Source organism: Cololabis saira, chromosome 4 (genome assembly GCF_033807715.1).
Source record: "Cololabis saira isolate AMF1-May2022 chromosome 4, fColSai1.1, whole genome shotgun sequence".
Lineage (NCBI taxonomy): Eukaryota > Metazoa > Chordata > Actinopteri > Beloniformes > Belonidae > Cololabis > Cololabis saira.
In genome coordinates this window covers 29,837,140-29,858,876 of record NC_084590.1, presented here as the reverse complement: position 1 = coordinate 29,858,876, position 21,737 = coordinate 29,837,140, and the positions used below count along the sequence as shown (strand labels likewise).

Here is a 21,737-nt window from a genome sequence, read left to right as displayed (position 1 = left end):
TTATTAGCACCCACCAGTTGGATTTGAAACTGAAATCCTGCCACGTTCATAGTTTTTATTCGGATGAGAGGTTAACTCTCACCTCAGTGTATGGTGTGTCTTGTGTGCCAGTATCTTCCTTCATGGCTCCTTCTTCCTTAACATTCGGGCTGATGCACATGAATGCTGCCCAGCCCATGCAGAAAGATGCTGGGGTTTCAAACGGGTGAAAGTGATAATTCAGGTCATGTCATTCCAAAGATTTCTATGGATATTTCTCACATATGTCCCACATCAGTGCTGGTGTTAGTTTCAGTTTGTAACATAAAAATGCATTAAGTGACTAACACAAACAATCTTGTATGAAAATACAAGATGTTTTTATACTCAAGCATCGCATCTTTGCAGCCTCTGACAGAATTACAAACATCACATGTGAACGTGGTTTCAATCAAAACCCAGTGACACCGAGCATTTTTATCCAGTGAGACTTGTGTAAAGATAAAACAGTCAAGCAGTGACGCAAAAACTTATAACTCCTATGGCAAAAACATTGTTCTTCAATCTACACATTTTGATATTGTATTTGAGTCGGCAGCTGGCGACCCACTGTCCTTTGTCCTTTCAATATCACCTCCTTCCACCATGTTTGCAAGATGTTATGTTAATCATAATTTCCCATGCTCCCCCTCTTTTTTGTCACCATTACTACATTCTGAACTTCCAGCCCCAACACCCAGCGGGCCCCAGGCGCACACACTCACTGTCTTGATCTCGGGAGGTAGTTAGTAAGGAGCTACATTTAAACACAGGGCTTTCATCAGGGGACACAGTGGACATCCGGGCCTTGTCGGCGCTCCAGTAGCCTGTTTGGTGGGAGGGGAGGAGGAGCAGCAGGTTTACAAAGTTTACGTCCACTTCCTTTTGACTTTTTTGCTAAAGGCTCACAAATCTGTTGAGCTAAAGGCAAGCTAAACGAGCTCTGTGAGAAAAGGACATGCAAATGGATGCCGGGCACATACAGCGACGCAGAGACATGCTGTAAACAAGAAAATGTGCACAAATACTGTTTGGTAAGGACAAACAGATTTGTAATAGAAAGAAATGCAGTGCAGGAAAAATGCTTTGACATCAGTTTCTATTTCTAATAGAAGCTGGGAATGGTATGTTATTAAAGAGAAATGCATCTACATGTCTAGTTGGCAGTGAAGGAATCCACCCTCATTATTCCCAAGTTGTCCATAAAAGTTACCCTCAAATCACCACTAACATCATTTACAACTCATGAATGTCTAAAGGGTCGATGGCCAAAAATGTCAGAGACTATGTTAGATGTGAAAGAGGTTTTTTTTGACAAGGGGTCACTCTGATACAGTAACTTAGGTTTAGTGTCAGCAGAGATGCTCAGAAGTTTATTTTATGCACAGATTTGTGTGCATATAAACACAAACAAACAAACAAACCATGCTGCAAAAAGCAGGCAAAGTGAAAGTAACAGCAAATTTGAACTAACCTCTCCTCTTCAGCGATTCAGCAATCAAGGCCGAGATGTGGATGTAGCACATGGCGGCCTATAGAAAAGACAGATAAATCACAGCTAAAGTGAAGTTTACTGCTGTTGAAAAGGCTTGTGAAATGTACAGGAGGAGGAAGTATGACGTGAATGACCTCTGACAAATCGCCGTTGCGGACGTGAACCTTGGCCATGCTCTCCAGCCAGGTGCGTCGCAGCTCAGGCGTGCTAGCGTAGGAGTTGGCCAGACTGTACTGCAGATCCACCAGCATCTCGGGGTCTTTCTCATGCTCTTTCATTTGGGCTGTGGCCATCAGGACTGTTCTGATGCGTTTGGTCAGGTCTTTAACCTCAGCAGGGAATGGAGTGTTCTGTAGGAGACACATTGAGAACATGTACTATTTGAAGCTGAAGCACAGTATGAATAAAAATCATTCATAAGAACAATATTATACAGGCAGAGAACCATATTGTATGGAGGTTTGGGGGAATACGTATAGAACTTATATAGACCCTATAGTTAAACTCCAGAAAAGAGCTGTAAGAATAATAAATCAAGTTTCTTATCGTGACACTACTAATAAATTATTTGTAGAGTCATGCATATTAAAATTCATAGATATTGTATATTTAAAAACATTAGAAATTTTTTTTCGAGTTAAGAATAATAGCCTTCCTGCTTGTTTTCAGCATTTCTTTAAATTAAGAGAAACAAATTATAATTTAAGAAGGCTGTGGGTCTTTGAAAGATGTCGTGTGCGGACTAATGTTAAATATAGATGTGTTTCATTTTTGGGAGTCAAATTATGGAATCAACTTAGTGATGAAGTGAAACTGTGTAAATCTCTGTTGAATTTTTAAAAAATATTGAAAAGTAAAATAATTAAGGATTACAATGCTAAATGATTGGAGTATAATTTGGTTAAGCAGAACAATTTAAAGGGAAATTTCTCTTTTTGTTTCTTTTCATATTGCAGATAATCTGGGTTTTCTGTTGGAAAGTACAGGGTAGGCAAATATAAGCTTTGGCTTCAGCCTATTCCTTTTTCGGTTACAGAGTTTATTATTATTTTTTGTGTGAAACTGATGAGTGTAAACTTGTATGAAAGTGTTTTGTCATTTACACACACACACACACAGTTTGAATAGCAAATAATGTAATGTAACCGAAATAAACAATTCATTCATTCATTCATTCATTCAACCTGCTATACCTTGAGTGGTGCATCTCCATTGGCAAAATTATTGATGATGGCCAGGGACTGCTGAAACCTTGAGCCCCCAATTCCAGCATCTGCGATCAACTGGCTCACGGCTTTGATAACCTGCAGCGGGGAAAGGAGTAAAGGCTTAGTGCAACTCTGATACCAAGCTATGTAATACAGAAATTAAACACTTGCACTGTTATCTCTAAAGTCTCACTGACCTGCAGATGTGAGCGGACTATTGATTTTCCTTTTGTAAACTCAAAGTTCTGTCTCATGAAAAAATACAGCAGCGCAGCTGCCTCCGTCTGTGTGGAGCTGGATCGATGGTTACAGCACTTGAGGATCTCGTAGCAGAGACAGCCACACAGGTCTGCCTTACCCTGGAAGAACGCGCTAGGAAACTACAGAAAGAGAGGAGGATAAAACTGAAATTGAGAAAAAAAATATCAAGGTCTTGTCTTTGATGATATTTGTTTAAAGGAATTTGCAGAACCTTCTGTACAAAGAGCCTGAGTGCAGCAAAGATGTGTCGTAGAGTAGCAGTTGACTGGTTGATCTGAAAGAAGAGTAAGTAGGTGTCCAGCACCTTCTTTATCAGCGTGTTCTGTCCTTCATCCTGCAGCAGCTGCTTCTGTATCAATAAATATTTGAGAATAAAAAGGGAGAAACACATTTAATCAAAAAAAAAATTAAAATAAATCTAATTCATGTTTCAATGCACAAACTTTTCCTGCCACCAGGTGGCAGTAAAGTATCAGGTGTTTTAGATTTTAATTGCATCAAATGTCACATGATTTGTGGCATAATTCTGAGATCCAGTGTTAAAAAATTGTTGATGAAATAGCATACATAAACAATTAATTTTTTTGTATATCGATAACACATTCAAACATTAAGATTTCAGATGTCCATGTTTATTTTGTCCATATGATCTGGATGTTGAACAATTTGAGTTTTTCTATAGCTGATACCACAAAAAAAGGATAATAATTGGCCAGCTAAGAGTGTAATTTTTTTTCTTTTACCTTAATAAACAGAGTAAAAAGTAATAATTGATGGTCATTAAAACGCTGATAAAAAAAAAAGACAAGGGGTGGCTTAGACTTTTTTTGCATAGTAATGTATGCAATACCAATTAAAACGAAAGGGGACCTGTAGAGAGCTCCACTTGGGACTGGAACCATGTGACTTCCCACGAATGACCTACCTTTCCCAGATACATAACCCTAAGTCTAACCACTCGGGAGGTCACATTGTTCCTGTTTAGAGTGTTGGGTGGAGCTCCACTCTCTCCACAGTCTGCACCTACTTACTCTTGATTAAAACAGGTTCTTTTTAATGAAAAAATTTAATTAATAAAAAAATAAAGAAATACTGTAAATTGAGTTTTCTTTGTATGGTATGAAGAGTATCAGACCTTGTGATGGTGAACAAAGAGTTCCAGTACATCCAGCACAGTGAGTGCCACTTCAGTGGACAAGTTGGCCTCAATATCTGTGGGACTCAGCGTATCCCCTTCCTGAATGCTGCCATCTGAAAACAGAACTAGATATGAATAACTCAAATAGACCAAAAGTAAGCATATAGTTATCTCAGTGTGACGTGTGTTACCAGTATCCATCATCTGGAGCAGCTTTGGGTTGGTGAGGGCGTTCTTTCCCCTGATGATGGGCATGGTTTGGGCCCGAGCGTGCCGGTGGCCCTCACCTCCAGATGCCATCCTGGACAGAAAAAGGAAGGATCAGCATCTGATATTAAAGACAGTGGCCACAAGGTTTATCTAGCATGTGTTTTAATTCTTTTACAGCACATGTTCTACTACGTATCTGCGATATGATGAAATAAAACATATAACATATATCAGTGCAGAGAAACACCGAACACTGCAGGAATGAAGAGGAGCATGCTGAGAACACTGTTACGGTCTGTGGCATGGAAACACCAGGGTCACAAAAAATGATGAATACACACAGGAGAAAAAGGGGGATTTCAGCAGATTTTATTATTTTAAGTGGGCGAATATACTTGCTGTTCGGAACGTGTACGGTTACGCATCATGGCCGCCACGCGTATCCTGCGTACGTTTGACGCGTCGACAGGCACATACTGAACACATACGCAACCTGCAGTTCTCGCTCTGGCCACGAGTGGCGCTGGTCCAGGTCGGAGCACCAGCTGACCACAAGTGACTTGACGCGGAGGTCGGAAACTTGCAGACTGTTTTGAAGAGAGGCTGAGCAACTGTTATCCTCATATTTATGATGTGACATTGCCGCTACACAGTGACAAACATGCGGGCGGCAGATCAACACAGTCCTGGTGCAGATACAGAGTCGTGCTCGTTATGTCTGTGCTTGTCGGAAGATGCAGCGGTGATGGTGCTGGTTTTGCCCACCGATCAAACGTGTGCGAGCTGCATTCAGAGGTTCTTCAGTCATCGCTCAACCGACACCGACTTTGCTCCAGATATTTCGGTATTTAATCTGACGACATGCGCATGCATGCTCCAAGCGTGTAACTGGCTGCAGGATGACAGCTCTCTGCTGCGGTCTCAGACTCGCCGTGTCTGGTTTTGAGCTGAATCAGTGGTACCATCCCAGGTAACAAGTCGTCAAACGAAACGGAGGAAATGCAGAAATATCACCACTGTTTCTCATCATCTGTTGCTGCATCGGCAGGATCCCGAAGTCTCTGGTTGAACAGCCCGACAAACCATCTCCGATCGCGCTGTTTTCTTTACCAAGATCGCAAGAGAGGTAGTGCAGTGATCTCCTCTTCATCTGTGTTGGTGTCTTGTTTATTTATCCGTTATTCCACCAGCTGGTTTATTACACTACTACCAAATATTTAATTACTTTTCTAACTCTGGCTCTGCTTACTGCCCCCAATCGGTTACCGCCGGTACGACGCATTCTCCTCGTGTACTACGCGAACGACGTTGCAGTTGGTTGTGAACGTGAACGGACGCGAACGCAGCAAGTATATCCGCCCCTTAAGTGTTCACACTGATGTTGTAAGTTGCACCTGCATTTGATTTGGCTGGAATTTTTTTTATGTTAAAGCCAATCAGACGACATTATTAGCATTAAGAACAATTTCATAAACCAAAGACTCAGCATTTTCCACGTTAACTCTGTTTGTGGAGGGTGATTACCATTGTGGGAAGATGCTTGAGGGTTGAGAGGACTGGGAGGGGTGGTTAGAGCCCTTCAGGGTGCCATTGGCCTGGGTTGACTGAGCCAGCTTTACTGCCGCTGCTAGTTTCCTGTTCACAAGCCAACCACATCAAAGCTAACGTTAGTTAGTTTAGTTGAGACAATCATTGGTTTACTATCCATTCAGTGGCGTTAACTGCGAATGGCATGCTAACAGATGTTCGAGCACGGCTGCAAATCAATAAAGATTCTTAATATGAACATTTTGCAGCATAGAAGTTGTTGGGTTTTTTTTTTTTTTTGCAGTTTATAGCAGCTAGGTCACATTGTTTTCAAGCAAGGCAAAATGAAATGGTGAAAGCAAGATCACCAATGTGACCTTGGTGCTACGAGAGCAGCTGGAGTCGGGAGAAAGATCAGCCGATACAGAGAGGAAGGTCAGCCGGATGGAAAGGCTAGAGGCATAGCAGAGTCAATGGTTTTAGTTTGCCATTAGTATATTATTATGCGAATGTTATATCAATTCTTGGCAGTGTTAGTAGAAAGCAGGGGCTAGAGGTTAGCAATAATGTAAAATAGTGGACAGCATGGGAATTCAAATATGTTGATGCGATGAGGCAGAATGTCAGCTTTATCTCAACATATCATATTCAAACAATGCTGACACAAAGTCCAAATGGGAACTAATTTCTATCCAAGTAAAGCAAATGCTGCCTTAGCCAGGCAACAGAAAGAAAATGCAACTGTTGCAGATGGAGTCCAGCCAGCGGCAAAGCAGGGCAAGGGTTACATGCAACATCAATGAGAAAATAATACATGCATATTCAGATCACATTTGTTTATAATTTGAGTCAGCGCAAAAAGAGTAACGCGACGTAAAGGAGCATCAATATGCATGCTGTCACACTGGCGGTCCATTAACAGCAGCTGCATGCACTGACGGGGGGGAGGGAGAAAGCATGCACGCACTGCGACGGAGAGTACAGTATAACAGCACGGTCGAATGCAGAGAAAACATTCAACTTGATTGTTGCTAGTTGGTGTCATCTAATCTACAATCTCCCGATAGAGAAGAATCTGTATAACAAAATATGGTAGAGGAAGAGCTACTGACTCAGATTCAGCTTCTCCTATTTGCATTGACTTAAAATAAATGTCTCGGTCATGTTAGATTTATGAGTTTTTGTGTGATTCAATCAAAAAACTGCAGTGCCATGTACACCCAGGTGGGATTTGGCCACATTTGACTCCAAATTAGCGTCGACAAAATTCCATCACACTACTTTCACACTTGCTTTAATAATGGACTATGAATATTTATAACCAGGTTCGAAGGAAGCTAAAAGGCAGGTGTGAAACACCAGCAAACGCTCTCCCTTGCTTTCTGGCAAGACATCACCCTACTGTTGCATTTCATCACTCTTGAATTGCCCACATGAAGCGAGCCAGGAGCTCAGAGAGGCAGACACACCGACACAGGCACAGGCGCGAGACTATGAATCCCCTCAAGGCCTGGTATTACAGACGAATGTTAAGTAGCTAGCTGCCCCAGACAGGCGCAACTACATCCAAGAGCCCTCGCCAGCCTTCCAACTATCTTTATTCAGCTAATGTCGCCACACGCAGAAAAGCAGTGTGTTCTTTCAGCCTTTTGTTGGCTTACATCTAAGAATCCTATTGCTGAAAGAAAAAAAAGAGGGCTTATTTAATTAGCTGGGAGGAACCAGAAGATGGAAGAGTCTAACAGCCGCAGTGGCACTGCTCCAGTAAGAATGTACACATGCACCATCACAACCCCCATCCTGTGCTTGCCCGCCACTACAGTACCATACTCAGCAGTGATTTCTTCTTTACAGAAACGTGCAGGAGCACCCCCCACCCTCGTTTCCTTTTCTTCCTTTCTACACGTCGTCCCCCTTGAAGTTCATCCTCTGGTTGTGCACATGCATACAGAGCACATATTAGTATTTCTGCCTGATGGGGTTTGATTCCTTTATTTGCGTGTTTTTGCATGAGCGCGGCGCTGCATTTCCACATATGTGCGCCCATGTGTGAGCATGATTATATGAATTATGTATCAGCGGGTGGGGGCGTTTCAACCTTTGGCAGCAGCATGCACTGTATGTTGAATTAATAAGCTTCTCCCATATCTGCAGCATTATGATGAAAGCATGAGAGCGACACCTGGTCCTCATCTATGACAGAGGAAGCGGAGACGGTTGCAGACTCACCTGGCTATGTGCCGTTTCCCCAGGAACCTGAAGTGTTGAAGACATAGCCTGAAGAAAAAGACAATTCAAAAACATCTAAAGTTGGAACTGGCTTGTTTTTGGTGTGTGTATGTGTGTGTGGAGTGTGTGTGTGTGTGTGTGTGTGTGTGTGTGTGTGTGTGTGTGTGTGTGTGTGTGTGTGTGTGTGGGGGGGGGGGTTGGGGTGGTGGAAGGTAAAGTAAGTGCAAGAGATCAAGCTGAGCAGCAACAGAACAGTCTAGATGCTGACACAAACAGGAAACATAGAAAGTTAATTTACAGCACCCCTCAGTGCAGAGGGAGCTCATGCTAGAATTACAGTCTGTTTTTCTTCTCTTTCTCTTCCTGTGTCATTATTTTCATCTGATCCCTTCTGGCTACCTTCCCTTTTCTTCCTTTTTTGCCCCTCCCCATCCCTGGGAATGTTGTATGTTTTTTTCACTCCATGTATAATGATTCACTACTAGCAAAACATCTAACTGAACCCATGGTAATACTCTTAAGAAGACAGGAGAGCTCTTACTCTAGGATGTTAAAGAAGTCTGAGATCTCCTGGTGAATGGCCCGGTGCCAGTAGGACACCAGAACATCTGGAAATAGAAAACAGAAACAGTCATGTTAAAAAAAAACTAACATGCAGCTCACTGTTAGTGAAGTACCGGAAAAGGTTTTCATAGAGTCAGTATTTCTTTGCTGAGGTTGTGCAAAAGTGAAATAATCAAAGCCTTCTGACACTCTTCTGCGCCCTTCATTCAGATCTATACAAATACAGTGTATAATATTCAAATCTGGCATTCAATATAAACTTAACAAATCACTCAACGCCCATTTGTTAACCACAATTAATTCAACAGGTTTTTGGAGTGGGTGAATCTGGCGAATGTCATCTCAGAAAAACGTAATTTTTTTACCTTCAGATAAGGTTTTCATGATGTGCAGAAAACACATGAGGAGACTTCGGGTCTCTGCCTGGTCCAGTTTGTCACAGCGGGAACCATAGCCGATCAGGGACTGGGGCCGGGCAAACTAAATACATACGCCCGCACACACACACACAGTTAAAGACGAACATTCAGTGCCGTTCATCATCTTGGACATTGTTCACAATGATATTAATGTCTTCAATGTATATTACTGGTCATTTTTGAGGAGCTCATTAACCTGGAAGTATAGCTAGACATGAGGTATTTTAAAGCTACAAGATAAATAAATCTTAGTACATCAAGACAAACAAATGATACAAATAATAAGTAGAAGTTTCAGTATATACACCTGCTAAGATATTATTCCATGGCATTGAGAGAAATGTACTTATACACACACAGACACAGACACACACGCACACGCACGCGCACGCGCACACGCACACGCACACGCACACGCACACGCACACGCACACGCACACGCACACGCACACGCACACACACACACACACACACACACACATATATAAAGGTTCTCTGCTAGACTAGAACACTGCAGCGGATGAGGCTACGAGGATGTGCAAATGCCCGTATTAGAGCAGTGTGTTCAGTCCATTTACCATCGGTGGTCAAAAATTGGTCCTTTTCTGTGCACATTCTTCATATTCTGCATATATAGTGTTGCATTTATTATGAATGTCTCATGATGAAAGAGATGCAAAAGAGTACCGGTATGTAAAATATGCCCCACAGATCAGTTTGCACTTTTTCGGCCAGAGACCATGCAGAGCTTCTCGTAACAAAACCCATGAAGGCTATATCTTTCTCTTTTACCTTCTCACATCCATCCATCTTCTCACTGTTCCTGTCACTGTTGCTAGGGTTGGAGTCTACACTGATCAGAGAACCACGAGAGTCAGCCTGGTTACCCGTAGCAACCGCCAAGGATGAGAAGGCTGGTGAGACGGAGGGGGAAGGGTGTCGCATGATTGTTTGGATTCACACCTTTATACTGTACTTATACTGACTATGACAATATAAAACACATACAAAACAAAGCGCTACCTGTAATAGAGTTGAGCACTTCTTTGGAAAATGAGGCATCTACAGAGTTGCCATGGCGAGTGACGGGAATCACCCCTCCCAGCACTCCCCCTCCCATGCTGACGTCATCTCGAGATCCCTGGGAGGAGTGCAGAGAGAGCAGCACAGAGACAGACTATAAGCAATTTAAGATTTGGTCTATCACCTCTATTCATGATAAAACATTATTAAAACAACTCTGAGCACATAGAGAATCAAACAATACAGTGTAGCCCAGACTATGTGGCTCCAGTCAATTTAAAAACAAAACCATGGCTCTTTCACAGAAATCACAGGGGGAAAAAACACGTACATATGACGGAACAGAATCTATAACCTCAACTCCGGGGAAGATGTCAAAAAAAAGTTGCGTTAGCGAATGTGGAGAGGAAACATATGCACAATAAATCAATGTCAAGGACAAAACCTGCAGAACATTTTAAAAATGTAAATTCAATCAGGCATGTAGCTGTAGAGTAGAACAACTTCCACTTCCACAGGATCCCCATTGTTTTGCTCCAATAACACATTCAGAAAAACAGTAAAAAAAAAAAAACATGGTTCAATAGTTCATCTTGGCTCTTACTTGGTTGCTAGAATTAAAGTAGATGGGGAAGAGGTCCCTGAGGAAGAATCGAGGCATGTTGTCCAGAATCAGGCCGTAAAGAGGCAGGTAGAGAGACGCTATTCTTGCCTGCTTCTCCTGTAAAAAGCAGCAAATTAAACAGACATCACTAAAAGCTCAAGACACATACGTGGCCATCCACCAACTTGAAAATCAATAGACCCACAGAGATTCAAAGCAGATACATAAGATTTGTTATTCTCTCTTACATAGACATGTCTCTAATCAAGAATGATTTTGAGTGGAAAACTACTGAATGGTATAATACTGGATTATTATTACGACAGCAAAGAATTCCTGAGAATTTCCAGATGAAAGCAACAGTGCACTGCCATCTGACATATTCTTCTAAGAATATTGTGATTTCAAACAAATCTAAAATGGCTTTGTCATTTTGTTGTTCTCAATTTTATTCCCAACAACACATTTGGTTTTGGTTAAGACCTGAGCAGGCCCAGTCTGGCTCTAAACAACAGCCCTGCTATTGCGTGGTGGTTGGCAGTATTTATCAGAGGGCAGTTTGCTAACTTGATCTGATCGAGAAACTTCCCAGCATTCATTAAACTGACCACAATGTTTCCTGCAGCTGCTGTGAAAAATCACATGTCAGTGTGTATGTGTTTGTACGGATGAGTCACAATGGAAGAAATTTGGCAGCGTGCTCCCGGCTCATTTTCGTGCATTTCAGTTTTTCTCCCAGATAAACATGTCTACCTTGGTGGCATAACGTGCATCCAGAGAGTGTTTGGCCATGAGGGTCTTCAGGGTGGCCAGCGCTAAATGTCTCAGGTCCTGCTCGTCTTGGAGAGCCAGCCCCAGTTCCCGTAGCAACAGGCCGGTCAGGAAGTGCTTTCTGCAGAACTCTCCGGTCAGATTGTACTCAGGCACTGACACTAAAGGTGAGATGACAAATGGAAACCGACTGAGCTGTGCAAAATTTAAACAAAGCCCGACCCAATATTTGCTTCCCATCAGAGTTAATCCACTTCTAAACAGAAATCCGGTTGCAGTGGGCAAATAAAAATGTGGCAAGCGTAGGAACACACACACTGAAAACACAGACAAAACTTACAAAAGAATGACTGGAACATATTTACCATGAGTGCTTTGTGGCTCTGGGGATGCATGGTCTGATATGGCAAAAAATAAATAAATAAATCATAAGAAAAGAGAGGAAGATTGACAGAGTTAGAAAACAAATGAGAGTGAGAGCTGTTTGATGTATGACATTCACCACAGTAACACTGCTGGTACTGCAGGGGATGAGCTGGGCTCTTACCTGTGATGCGAGCAGATGGTAAGGGCAGGCTGAGAGGGATATAGTGCTCGTGGTTACAAACCTCTCTGAGGAACTCAAATTTCATTTCGCAAAGGACCTGTCAGTCATACAAAATAATAAACATTACCGCACTGTGGATTGTATTGTCTTATAGGTTTTTCCTATTACTGTCCATGTCTATTATTTGAATACCTTGCTGTCAGTAGCAGTGATCATGTTAATGTAGTGGCTTATCAGTTTGAATATGAAGCCTCTGTCCATCAGAGTAAAGCAGCGCTGCAAAAACACAAACAGTTTAATTGGAGATCCAATCAAATATTTAATAATAAGAGTGAAAGATGACTTAATAAACACAGTTGGAGGAATTTATTAGTTAAAAGTTTCCTTTGTAGGCTGTTTGTGAAGTTTACTCTAATGCCTTTTTGAGAACAATGCAGTACAGTTAAAAACATGTTCCTGTGAACATCATAATTTACGTCCATGCAACATTTTTGCTCTGACCTTGACAAAAGCTGCCACGGCAAAATTGGCACTGCGTGTTTCTTCTGCCAGGTCCTTGTACTTCCAAAAGATGTGCTCAGACACCGTCTCCACCAAGTTTTCTACACGGCTCAGGTAGGACGAAGGGAAACGCTGGGGCCTTGGAAGCTGCAGTGTAAAATGTTAATTTATAAACGTTTTCACAAAAGTAAAACTAAAGGGCCGAGCAAAGTGGGACAGCTTACCTTTTCCTTCTCAGAGTCAACTAAATGCTGAGCCATGGACTTGACTATGAGCTCCAAGAAGAACCAGGAGAACTGTAAACAGAAAAAGCCAAAACAACCGGTTTTGCTAAGTATTAAGAAATGACAAATGTAGACCTTTCTCTTAAGTCTTTCAGACACAAACAGCTGACAAAACTTTCACTGTGGTTAAATACAAATTCTCAATTTATAATCAATATGCCCATGCATATAGACGGACCTTTAGGACATTCCTGACTGCTGCCTGCTCGTTACTCTTCAGATCGAAGGTCATCCCCTTTGCGAGCTCTTCATGAACTGTCCTGAAGCCATGAGCCTCAGACTTGAACACATACTACAGTCACAGAGGGGAAAAAAGAAGAAAAAAACAGCCGAGGCTGCTGGTCACAGGTGCACTCAGAGCATGGAGACATCAGTTTGTTTTGTGGTTGTTTTTTTTGTTATTGATCCATCTTTTCTAACAGTTGGAAGGCAAAAGGGAATTGTCTGCAACAAAACAAGCAATAAGCCTAAAGAAACATACTTTTCTTTGGGGTTATGGATTAAATTGGATTAAAATGGATTAAATAAAAAACAGAAATGGCATGCAACAGAAACAGAGGTTTATACAATTAGAAAACAATACTTTTTGTATTATTTTACACAGTAAAGTGAATATTTTAGGGGATTTTAGAGATGGTCTTTTGATGGACATTTTGTATTTTAGTTTTGTTTGTAGCATGCTGAATAAAATTTTGTAATTTTAATAAAATTCTTAAAAGCTACATAAACATTAAAATGTGAACATATATAAAAACATACATCATATATATATATATATATATATATATACCGTGTGGTTTAAGAAATTTTATAGCATACAAGTGAATTAAAGCTACACATCCATATGTGCGCAAACAAGCACGCACACACACGCACACACACGCACACACACGCACACAGAACTTTAAATTGGACATAACTAGTCCTGAACGCCATGATAATCTGTTTCCATGGCAACCTTGATTTCATTTGTTCAGCTCGTCCTCTCTTTTATCCCTTCCTCCACTCTGCAGTTGCCTCTTTAAACTCTGCAGTTCGGAGGCCAACATGAAACGGCTCTGGTGGTTTCTCCTGCCCTCTTCTCATTCTCTTCCTGATTCCCAAACAAACATGTCTTGTGTTTGTGATTGAACAGGCTGAGTGTTTTAGTGTTTGCTTCCAACTCAATCAAGGCCGTTTCTTCCCTTTCGTGTCTCCCGCTTGCTGTCTGAATGGTTGTGCGACCATCTTTGCAAATGGTTCTAGCAACACTCTAGCTGGCCCAAGCACACGTGTGCAGATCACACACACCCAATATACTATAAAGTATGCTTCCTAATTGCTTTCTTCCCCCTCATATTTTCATGTGCAGGGATTTCACTCCACTGAGGCAAGCAACAGCTGTTATTGTGCGTTGTCCCTGAATACACAAACTCATCATACACATAAAGACAAACTTCTTATATTCCACGGATCATGATGCAATGACACAATTAACACATAACAATCTGATAGAGTATACCTTTATGTAGGAGTGCAGGTAATGATCCAGGTTTTCTTCATGGCACTTGCTAACAATGTGGACCAGCACTCTACAGACAAATCACAGGAACAACAGTTTCATCCATCAGAACCTTTGTTTTTCCAACTTCGGAACGGGAATATGTTTTGAAAACATTGCTTCTCTTTGTTTTTCATCAATAGCTGTAAACTTTTGATAATTTAATAAAAACAACAGCAAAAAAAAGGTAATGCACTTTTGATAAAAAGAAAGGTGGAATTTTAACCCAATGTGCTTCTGTTGCGGCACTACAGTCACAATCAGGAACACCAAGTGTCAGGAAGTCCTGCAGTACCGCTGCTTACCTGATGGTGGCAGCAGTGACCTCATCGTTGTCATTCTGAGTCAGAACCTTGAACAGCTGGTTGAAGAGCACTGGCAGAAACCGGACTATGACTGAGATCCTCTCCATGCTGAGTAGACCCTGAAGAAGGGTTGAAAAAGGTGTAAGAAGAAAAACGGTAGGGAGACTTTAAGGTGGAATATATAGTAAACTAAAATAAAAATAAAAATAAAAAAAGAGGCTGAACAAAGCCTGACATTGTGTAGCACTCATTAGACACGCAGCGCTTGAAAGCCAAGGTCGTGATTTCTGCTTCAGTCACAGTTACTGAGCTTTGAGAAGATTTTATTTTCTCTGACCTTCAGGCAGTTGAGGAAGTTGGAGGTAGGAGGCTGAGAGAGATCCAGCTCTCTCTTCTGGCACTGCTGGAAGAATCGGTTCAGGTGGGGGTCCTGGCGCAGAGAGAGGAATTCATGAAAAATCTGAATCCAGCAGCTGGAATATTACTTAGAGAGCACTCTCCGTTTTTTAGGTGATCATTAAAACTGAAAGGTAAATCTCACTTCTTCACGACAGCATTATTGAGCGGTTCAGTCTTTGCCTTGCTTTAAAGTCTTTGATTGAACAACTGAGAAAATAACCATCAAATTTGTAGCTTTTTGGTTGTGAAAATGGTATTCAATTTCTAAAGGATTGAATTTGAACATATATTTAAAAATTTTCAAACTATAGTTTTCTTTAACATCTTACCTGGCAAAAGCAGACCACTGAGAAATATTGAATTATATATTTTTTCTCCATCAAATTTAATTTATTTGATTTTTAGAGTCAAATTATAACAAGGATGATCGAATTTAAACCCATCAAAAAATCCCGGGGAAGCTTTCCAGGGCTCCAAACATCCTCTACTGGGAAAACTTTAAATGGAAATTGTCCATTTCCTATTTTCCTAAAGTGCTTCACTACATTTACTAATGCAAAATGTGCCTCTCGGACTCAGATTGCATTGGTTTACACTTTTTTGTAGTTATGTGGTTGGTCTAATGGTCATTTTATCATCATTTACTTTTGCACACAAGAAGGCTACTGTTTATTCTAATTCTGCAGGAAAATGTAGGATTTATTTGGACCGAAAATGACCAACAATTTAAATTTTTTTTCAAATTCAAGAGTTTGACAAAGCATGTTGCCAACCATTTTCCAAATTTCAGTATTCGTCCAGAAATGCGTGTCTGTAACTTATCCCAGAGTTCACCTGTCAGAAGATGGGCATACAAAACTCAAAAGAACCAAGAATATGCCAGGAATATAGACGATGGGTTTATAATAATAATAAATAATAATAAATTGTATTTATAGAGCGCATTTTCACCTGAAGAACAAGTCTCAAAGCGCTTACAATAAAGATTAGAAAAAAGAAAAATAGAAAAAAAAAAGAAAAAAAAAAAAGCTAAATTAGCAAAAAAGCACAAGGACATTCTAAAAGACCAGGACATCAGGGGTTTACCTGAGTATACACTGTTGAGATGACGTTGGTGGACACTTTGAAGATAGCTTTTCCTCCGTCGACCCATTTTACATCTGCTCCATTCTGCTATAAGGTCAACAGAACAGCTCAAGTCCAAACTCTGGAAAAACTAATTCAGTTTAAGCTGCAAATCTAAAACATGTACCATATCTCACGTATTTATGTTTTTACTATACAGCTTTACATTTAAGCATGATTATACAAACTTTCCTTCCATTTGCAGTTCTATCTTTTTCCTCACTCTCACCTTGGTGTTGCAAGCTTCCTTGATGGCCAGGTATCCAGGCGGAAGGTTGCAGGAGACAGGGATGTTGAACTCTTGAGATGACACACGACCTTCTTTGAGGAGGGGCAGCCAAGAATATCCAACTATATAACAAAAACACATGTTAGAAAAAAGAAAAAAAACTAATGGGGGAATGCAAAATTGTCAGGTCCTCATTGGTTCACATGATCTGGTCAGACTTTTAAAGTTAGATACGATTGTTTGGTTTGTTTGCAGAGAATAGACAATTAAATGATGAAAAACTGCATATTTTATCTTTTGGTATCCCTAACCACTAACAGACATGATTTCTGTTTGTAAACTTTAGAAAAATAAACTTTCATGAAGTTTCAGAGGATACGGGGCCTTTCTCAAATACATATAAGAAGGTGTCAAAGTGGCAGGCTAATCACACCGAACAGGCCACTGTTCGGTGTGATTCTAGGATAGTTTTGTGGTGGAAGGAGCAAGGGGTGACAAGGGATGTTTCTGAATATGTATATAATCATCTGTGTTTTTGAAAAGGAAAACTATCAATAAAAAGATCATGTTTTTATTTTAAAAGGGAGAAAAAAAGTGAATAAGAATAACAGACAACGGGAAATCCTAACCAGACTTAGGACCCACTAGCATCTCACCTGGGGTCTCGAGCGTCTCTTTCCTTTTAGAACTCGTCTTCGCATTGATGTCGCAGGTGACGTGGTAAAAGGAGAAAAGTAGATGGTGCTTTTCATGAAGCTGGGTGGGCAGTTCAAGCTTGACCTGAGGAAACAAAAACAAGTTTTGACTGGATAGAATTGTGAGTCATGAAAAGGAAAAAAACTTGACAAAACGTGACCAAATGCAAGAAGTCCTGAATTTTCATGCAATGAGTTTTTTTTTTTCCAAACTCCTCCCTTTTTTGCATTCAGGGATCTCACCTCATCATAGAAGTCGGGGTTCTGAGAGTGATGTAGAACGGTAGAACAGGCTGCTGTGGTGAAGACTGGCCCCCCTGGTTTACCATAGATGCACTACGAAAACAGAAAACCCCATAATATAGAGAGCGTCACTGAACCAAGAATGAGTCCCATGAAAGCCGGTAAATTTCCCATTACGATTTTACGTGGATAATGTTTTACCTTTAAAGGTTTGGCAACTTCTTCATCTGTGCTGCGAAACTCCACATAGACTGCGATGTTACGAGCCTGTGAACAGGAGAACCATTGTAATATTAATGAGGGAACACATTCAAATTGTACAATAAAAGTACATGAAGAGTGGTGGGAAAGGCAGGAACGCTGAAAGTAATTTTACCATTGAGTTATATTTTTCTACATAAACTTCAAGTACTTTGTTGAATAACACTGACCTTTGCAAAGCTCTTCTGACTGTCGTACTTTAGGTGTTTGGGGTAGACGTAGATCTGGTTTTTGTAGACACGGTGTGGCTGCGTAAACTTGGTGGTGTCCTGAACGAACTCCTCCACCTCCACTGTAGGCTGGTGCTTGCTCAGCTCTTCGAAAGGTTTCACCGGTACGTACGAGGATGTCACGCAGTCTGAAAGAGAGTTTCATGCCTAAGTAGGGAGAGTACGGAGGCGGACAGGGGAGCTGTGTGGGCTTAACAGCAGACATACTTGGGTGCTCCATTGGGATGTAGTCCACAGCGATGTCGATTGTCCCAGGAACAGTCTGCAACTTGCTGGTCTTTTCAGCCCTGAACAGACAAAAGTTGGTAGGAAATGATGCAATCAATGTTTTCCTAGAGAGGAAATGTGACCTACTCTCTCACAAAGGCAATCTCACCTCCTAAACTCAGACACCAACTTTATCAGGTCATCTGTGGAAATCTTGTTGCTCTCCTGTTTGAAAAGAGGTGAGAAACGAGACTCTCGATCGAGTGCCCCATGGGTGTCCTTAAAGACTGACCTGCAATGTAGAGAGAATCATCTGTGTGAGGTAAGACAAAACCAAACTAGAAACATATTTAACTCAGCTTTCAAATACCAATACCAACCTAACAGACCACGCAAATGGCATTCGGTACTTTCCCAGTTTGCTGCAAAACTGCTTGTTGGATTTTAAGATCTTCTGAACGGTCTGTTTAAGAAACAAGGGAAGGTTGACAAAAATAAACGTTAAGACACCACATTTGACATTACTGGACATTCTTGAACCCAGTGGGATGTCATCAACCCCATATTCTGGCTGGCCCTGGAAACGTGACAGAGCAAATAAGGGGTTGTTTAACACAGTTACTCAGGCAGCAGGTTGAATGTCTGCTGATTCACTTAGTCATCTAAACAGGGACTGCATGGAGCGCTGCCAGCAGGGAAAGCCAGGAAACGTCTTGGACAGGATCTCGGAAAGAGCTCATTTCTGAAGTACCATGGCATTTAGTGATGAAGATAAACCTCGGCTTCACAGGAAAACATTTCTTTAAATGAAATCTAAACAGTTTCATTGAATTAAGAGTTACTTGTTTTTTTTCTCTTAAAAATAAATGCCTCAACAGTATGTTTCAAATGCCACTTATTCCATCTGGCTGTAAAAGCTTTATGTTTCTGAATGTTTTTGACCAATGTGAAATATAAATAAAGATCACATGTGATTATACTGACTGTGTAAATCCAAATGCAGCACAGTAACAGAGTTGCTTGTGAGTATGTTTAAAAAAAAAATCATCAAAAATAGAAATAAAAGCGGATTCCTGACCTTGCTGGAGTCCGTATTCTTGATATAAGGTTCAGTGCCACAAGCAATATTTCCCATCAGCACCTTTTCCACTCTTGCCACCATCACTATGTCAGTATGAGGGTTGGTCACTGAGAAAATGGCCTGCACGAAACCCAGTGGAGAAGCATGTTAGAGTCACTGTACAAGCTAAATGAGTAAAGAGAAGGGGATGAGAGATGAGGGATGAGTACCTGCTTGGGAAAGCAAAGCCAGTGCTCCAGGTCATGGCTGAGGTGACAGTCACCCGGCTTTTTCTCAGCAGGTGAGCACAGGCCATTCTCCTGACCTCCCACCCCCGGAGCTGGACCCCCTGTCCCGTTGGTGCAGCCTCCGAGCATCTGACGTACCGCTTCGTGGTTAAGGTCTACGTTAAAGTCTGCAGAAACCTTTCTCCCTTCTCTTACATCCAGGAGAGCCAGCGACACGAAGAAAGGTTCAATCTAGTGGGACAGATTCAGCATGGTTACAAAGTGCTTTCAAAACAAGGACCACCTTCCTTAAGCTCGTTTCCCATTTAGATTAAATGTGAACATTATTTTAGCTATGTTAAGACAATACAATTTCAGCGCCAACAGAGACCGATTAACGCAAAGAATGAAGCATGAGGAGAAACGGTATAAAGTTGTAAAATATGCATGTTTGCTTCACTAACATTAGTGACAGGTCCAGTTTCACTTTCGCTGATGCAACCTTGTAGCATGAGGTTGAGGGATCTGCAGGTTACCATGAATCTTCTACCCAGCTTCTCATCAAAAGGACGGACCGATGTGCTGTCAGCTGATGAATGATCAGACCGTGGGCTCCTCAGAACCTGCAGGTGGAGAAAGATGCGGGCATAAACTTTATTTTAACTCAATGATGTCAATGAAGAAATCCAGTTTAAATTGTCATAATAATTATATTTAAGTAAAAGTTTTACAGGAGTGTCAGGATCAAGGGAAAACAGGTTCAACCGCTCTTCTCTTCTGGCAGAGCGAATTCCCTCGTCTGTCTCAGAGATGTACTGTGATGGGACACACAACCAAAAACCAACTCAGACAGTTACAGTACCTTAGTAACAATTAAGGCAGAAAGACTGTTTGTCTGTTAGTATGTATGTTGTGATTACAGCTGGTTCCATATAGGGTGATCAGAACAAAGACTTTGAGACATGGACTCATTCAGGTTAAGCTGTTGCACAGATAAGCTCAAGTGTGACTGTAGAGTAGTTTGATATTCAGATGAGCTTCTGGCTGTGTTGATGACTCCAAGGTGTCAAGGTACTGTGTGCAGCCATTTAGTGAATCTGCTTAGCGGCACCTGACTGCTTCTTAACATCAACTATATTGCTGTGTGTCATCATGCATTACCATAATCAGTTGGTGATTTGTAGAAGCCCCAAAAAAAACTAAAACTGACAAAAATGGTGCTACGCATCATAACAATCCTTGCATGCAAATGTGCATTCACACATACATGACTAGTGTAGATACAATCATAAAAAACACTTTTATATCACCATTACAGCTAGTAAAATATGTTTGGCATAAATATGGCCAAAGGTGACCTTTTTCAACAGTATTATTTCACTTGTTAAATACACTTCCTTAAATCAACATATAAACATGACAACATTAAGTGTTTGTAGTAGTGTCCAGGTTCCAGGACGATTCCAAAAAAAGAAAGCAGCCTTTGACACCAACCTTTGCCAGCTCTGGATTGATGCCATTCTCTGTAGTATCTTCATTTTCTTGCAAACAGGAGTCACTCAGCGACAGGTCAAACACATCTGCAGAGAGAACAATCAATACTCAGTGTCTGAGCATGTTCCATAACTACCATCATTAGTAAGATCGTTTATCCAAAGTAAGCTTGACACAGATGTTGTGCACTAAAACACACGAATAGTAACCACAACCAGCATAATGTATGCATATTTACATGAGAATAAAATATGTCTCTCTTCGTGCCATTAATGGATAACAAGGCAAATAGGCTTCAGCAGCAATACACTCTTCAAGTTGCCTGGAGATATACACTTCCCAAAAGCCATACTGAACAAAATGGCTCATTAATGGTTAGTCACCACACACCCACAGCCTGATTTAGAAGCATGCTACCGGACCGCAGAGTCATGACGACTGGAGCTGTTTCATCATCCCTTCATTTTTCACTAGTTTCAATGCTCTATCGGTGTATGCTCGGTCTGTGAACCGGTGCCATGCTCCAGCCTTTTTTGCAGAGTAGGAGCATGTAAGTTTGTGTACTAACTAGACCAAGTTGGAGTCACTGTCAGGTCTCATTTCCTGAAAGTGATGTAATGCACCGAGGCTGAATCCTGCAGAAATCTCCCACTAATGCCATGGCAGATGATATTTTTAAGTAAATGCAAGTCCGGCAGAGAGGAAGAGGTTAAGGTTTTGCTGACACTCAGGATAAAATCATACCGCTCCTGAGGGCACTATGATTTATCCACATGTTGGAATCACGCAAACATTTCCTGTCCATCTCTTTTTAAATGCTAGCTTCTCCTCTAAATTACCATTTATGCTTCCATCCTTTTTATAATTTCCAACTGCGATTCTGCCAAGTCCCTCAGCACCCACTGCAAGTGAACCTTATATAT

The 21,737-nt window shown here is 41.2% G+C and overlaps 1 protein-coding gene across 9 annotated transcripts in view; it reads right to left on the bottom strand.

Annotated features, from left to right (window-relative positions):
• dock10 (dedicator of cytokinesis 10) overlaps positions 1 to 21,737 on the bottom strand; it is a 73,075-nt gene that overhangs the window by 6,192 nt on the left and 45,146 nt on the right. For 4 of the 9 annotated variants that reach the window (XM_061719363.1, XM_061719361.1, XM_061719366.1 and 1 more), the window contains exons 9-48: positions 20,815 to 20,900; positions 20,052 to 20,135; positions 19,785 to 19,943; positions 19,324 to 19,572; positions 19,112 to 19,234; positions 18,414 to 18,496; positions 18,203 to 18,325; positions 18,034 to 18,113; positions 17,767 to 17,954; positions 17,537 to 17,602; positions 17,336 to 17,428; positions 17,054 to 17,177; positions 16,398 to 16,519; positions 16,130 to 16,216; positions 14,982 to 15,074; positions 14,645 to 14,763; positions 14,301 to 14,370; positions 12,978 to 13,091; positions 12,740 to 12,811; positions 12,516 to 12,662; positions 12,207 to 12,290; positions 12,015 to 12,111; positions 11,833 to 11,865; positions 11,450 to 11,628; positions 10,697 to 10,813; positions 10,093 to 10,210; positions 9,862 to 9,983; positions 9,016 to 9,130; positions 8,628 to 8,694; positions 8,087 to 8,134; positions 5,855 to 5,965; positions 4,312 to 4,421; positions 4,118 to 4,233; positions 3,194 to 3,331; positions 2,919 to 3,101; positions 2,707 to 2,817; positions 1,648 to 1,863; positions 1,493 to 1,550; positions 744 to 845; positions 83 to 189 (exon numbers count right to left, since the gene is read on the bottom strand). In XM_061719363.1, the coding sequence (XP_061575347.1) occupies positions 83 to 189; positions 744 to 845; positions 1,493 to 1,550; positions 1,648 to 1,863; positions 2,707 to 2,817; positions 2,919 to 3,101; positions 3,194 to 3,331; positions 4,118 to 4,233; positions 4,312 to 4,421; positions 5,855 to 5,965; positions 8,087 to 8,134; positions 8,628 to 8,694; positions 9,016 to 9,130; positions 9,862 to 9,983; positions 10,093 to 10,210; positions 10,697 to 10,813; positions 11,450 to 11,628; positions 11,833 to 11,865; positions 12,015 to 12,111; positions 12,207 to 12,290; positions 12,516 to 12,662; positions 12,740 to 12,811; positions 12,978 to 13,091; positions 14,301 to 14,370; positions 14,645 to 14,763; positions 14,982 to 15,074; positions 16,130 to 16,216; positions 16,398 to 16,519; positions 17,054 to 17,177; positions 17,336 to 17,428; positions 17,537 to 17,602; positions 17,767 to 17,954; positions 18,034 to 18,113; positions 18,203 to 18,325; positions 18,414 to 18,496; positions 19,112 to 19,234; positions 19,324 to 19,572; positions 19,785 to 19,943; positions 20,052 to 20,135; positions 20,815 to 20,900 (4,514 nt within the window). The remainder of the gene's footprint in view (positions 1 to 82; positions 190 to 743; positions 846 to 1,492; positions 1,551 to 1,647; positions 1,864 to 2,706; positions 2,818 to 2,918; positions 3,102 to 3,193; positions 3,332 to 4,117; positions 4,234 to 4,311; positions 4,422 to 5,854; positions 5,966 to 8,086; positions 8,135 to 8,627; positions 8,695 to 9,015; positions 9,131 to 9,861; positions 9,984 to 10,092; positions 10,211 to 10,696; positions 10,814 to 11,449; positions 11,629 to 11,832; positions 11,866 to 12,014; positions 12,112 to 12,206; positions 12,291 to 12,515; positions 12,663 to 12,739; positions 12,812 to 12,977; positions 13,092 to 14,300; positions 14,371 to 14,644; positions 14,764 to 14,981; positions 15,075 to 16,129; positions 16,217 to 16,397; positions 16,520 to 17,053; positions 17,178 to 17,335; positions 17,429 to 17,536; positions 17,603 to 17,766; positions 17,955 to 18,033; positions 18,114 to 18,202; positions 18,326 to 18,413; positions 18,497 to 19,111; positions 19,235 to 19,323; positions 19,573 to 19,784; positions 19,944 to 20,051; positions 20,136 to 20,814; positions 20,901 to 21,737) is intronic. The other 5 variants (XM_061719362.1, XM_061719367.1, XM_061719368.1 and 2 more) reach the window with 4 other exon arrangements.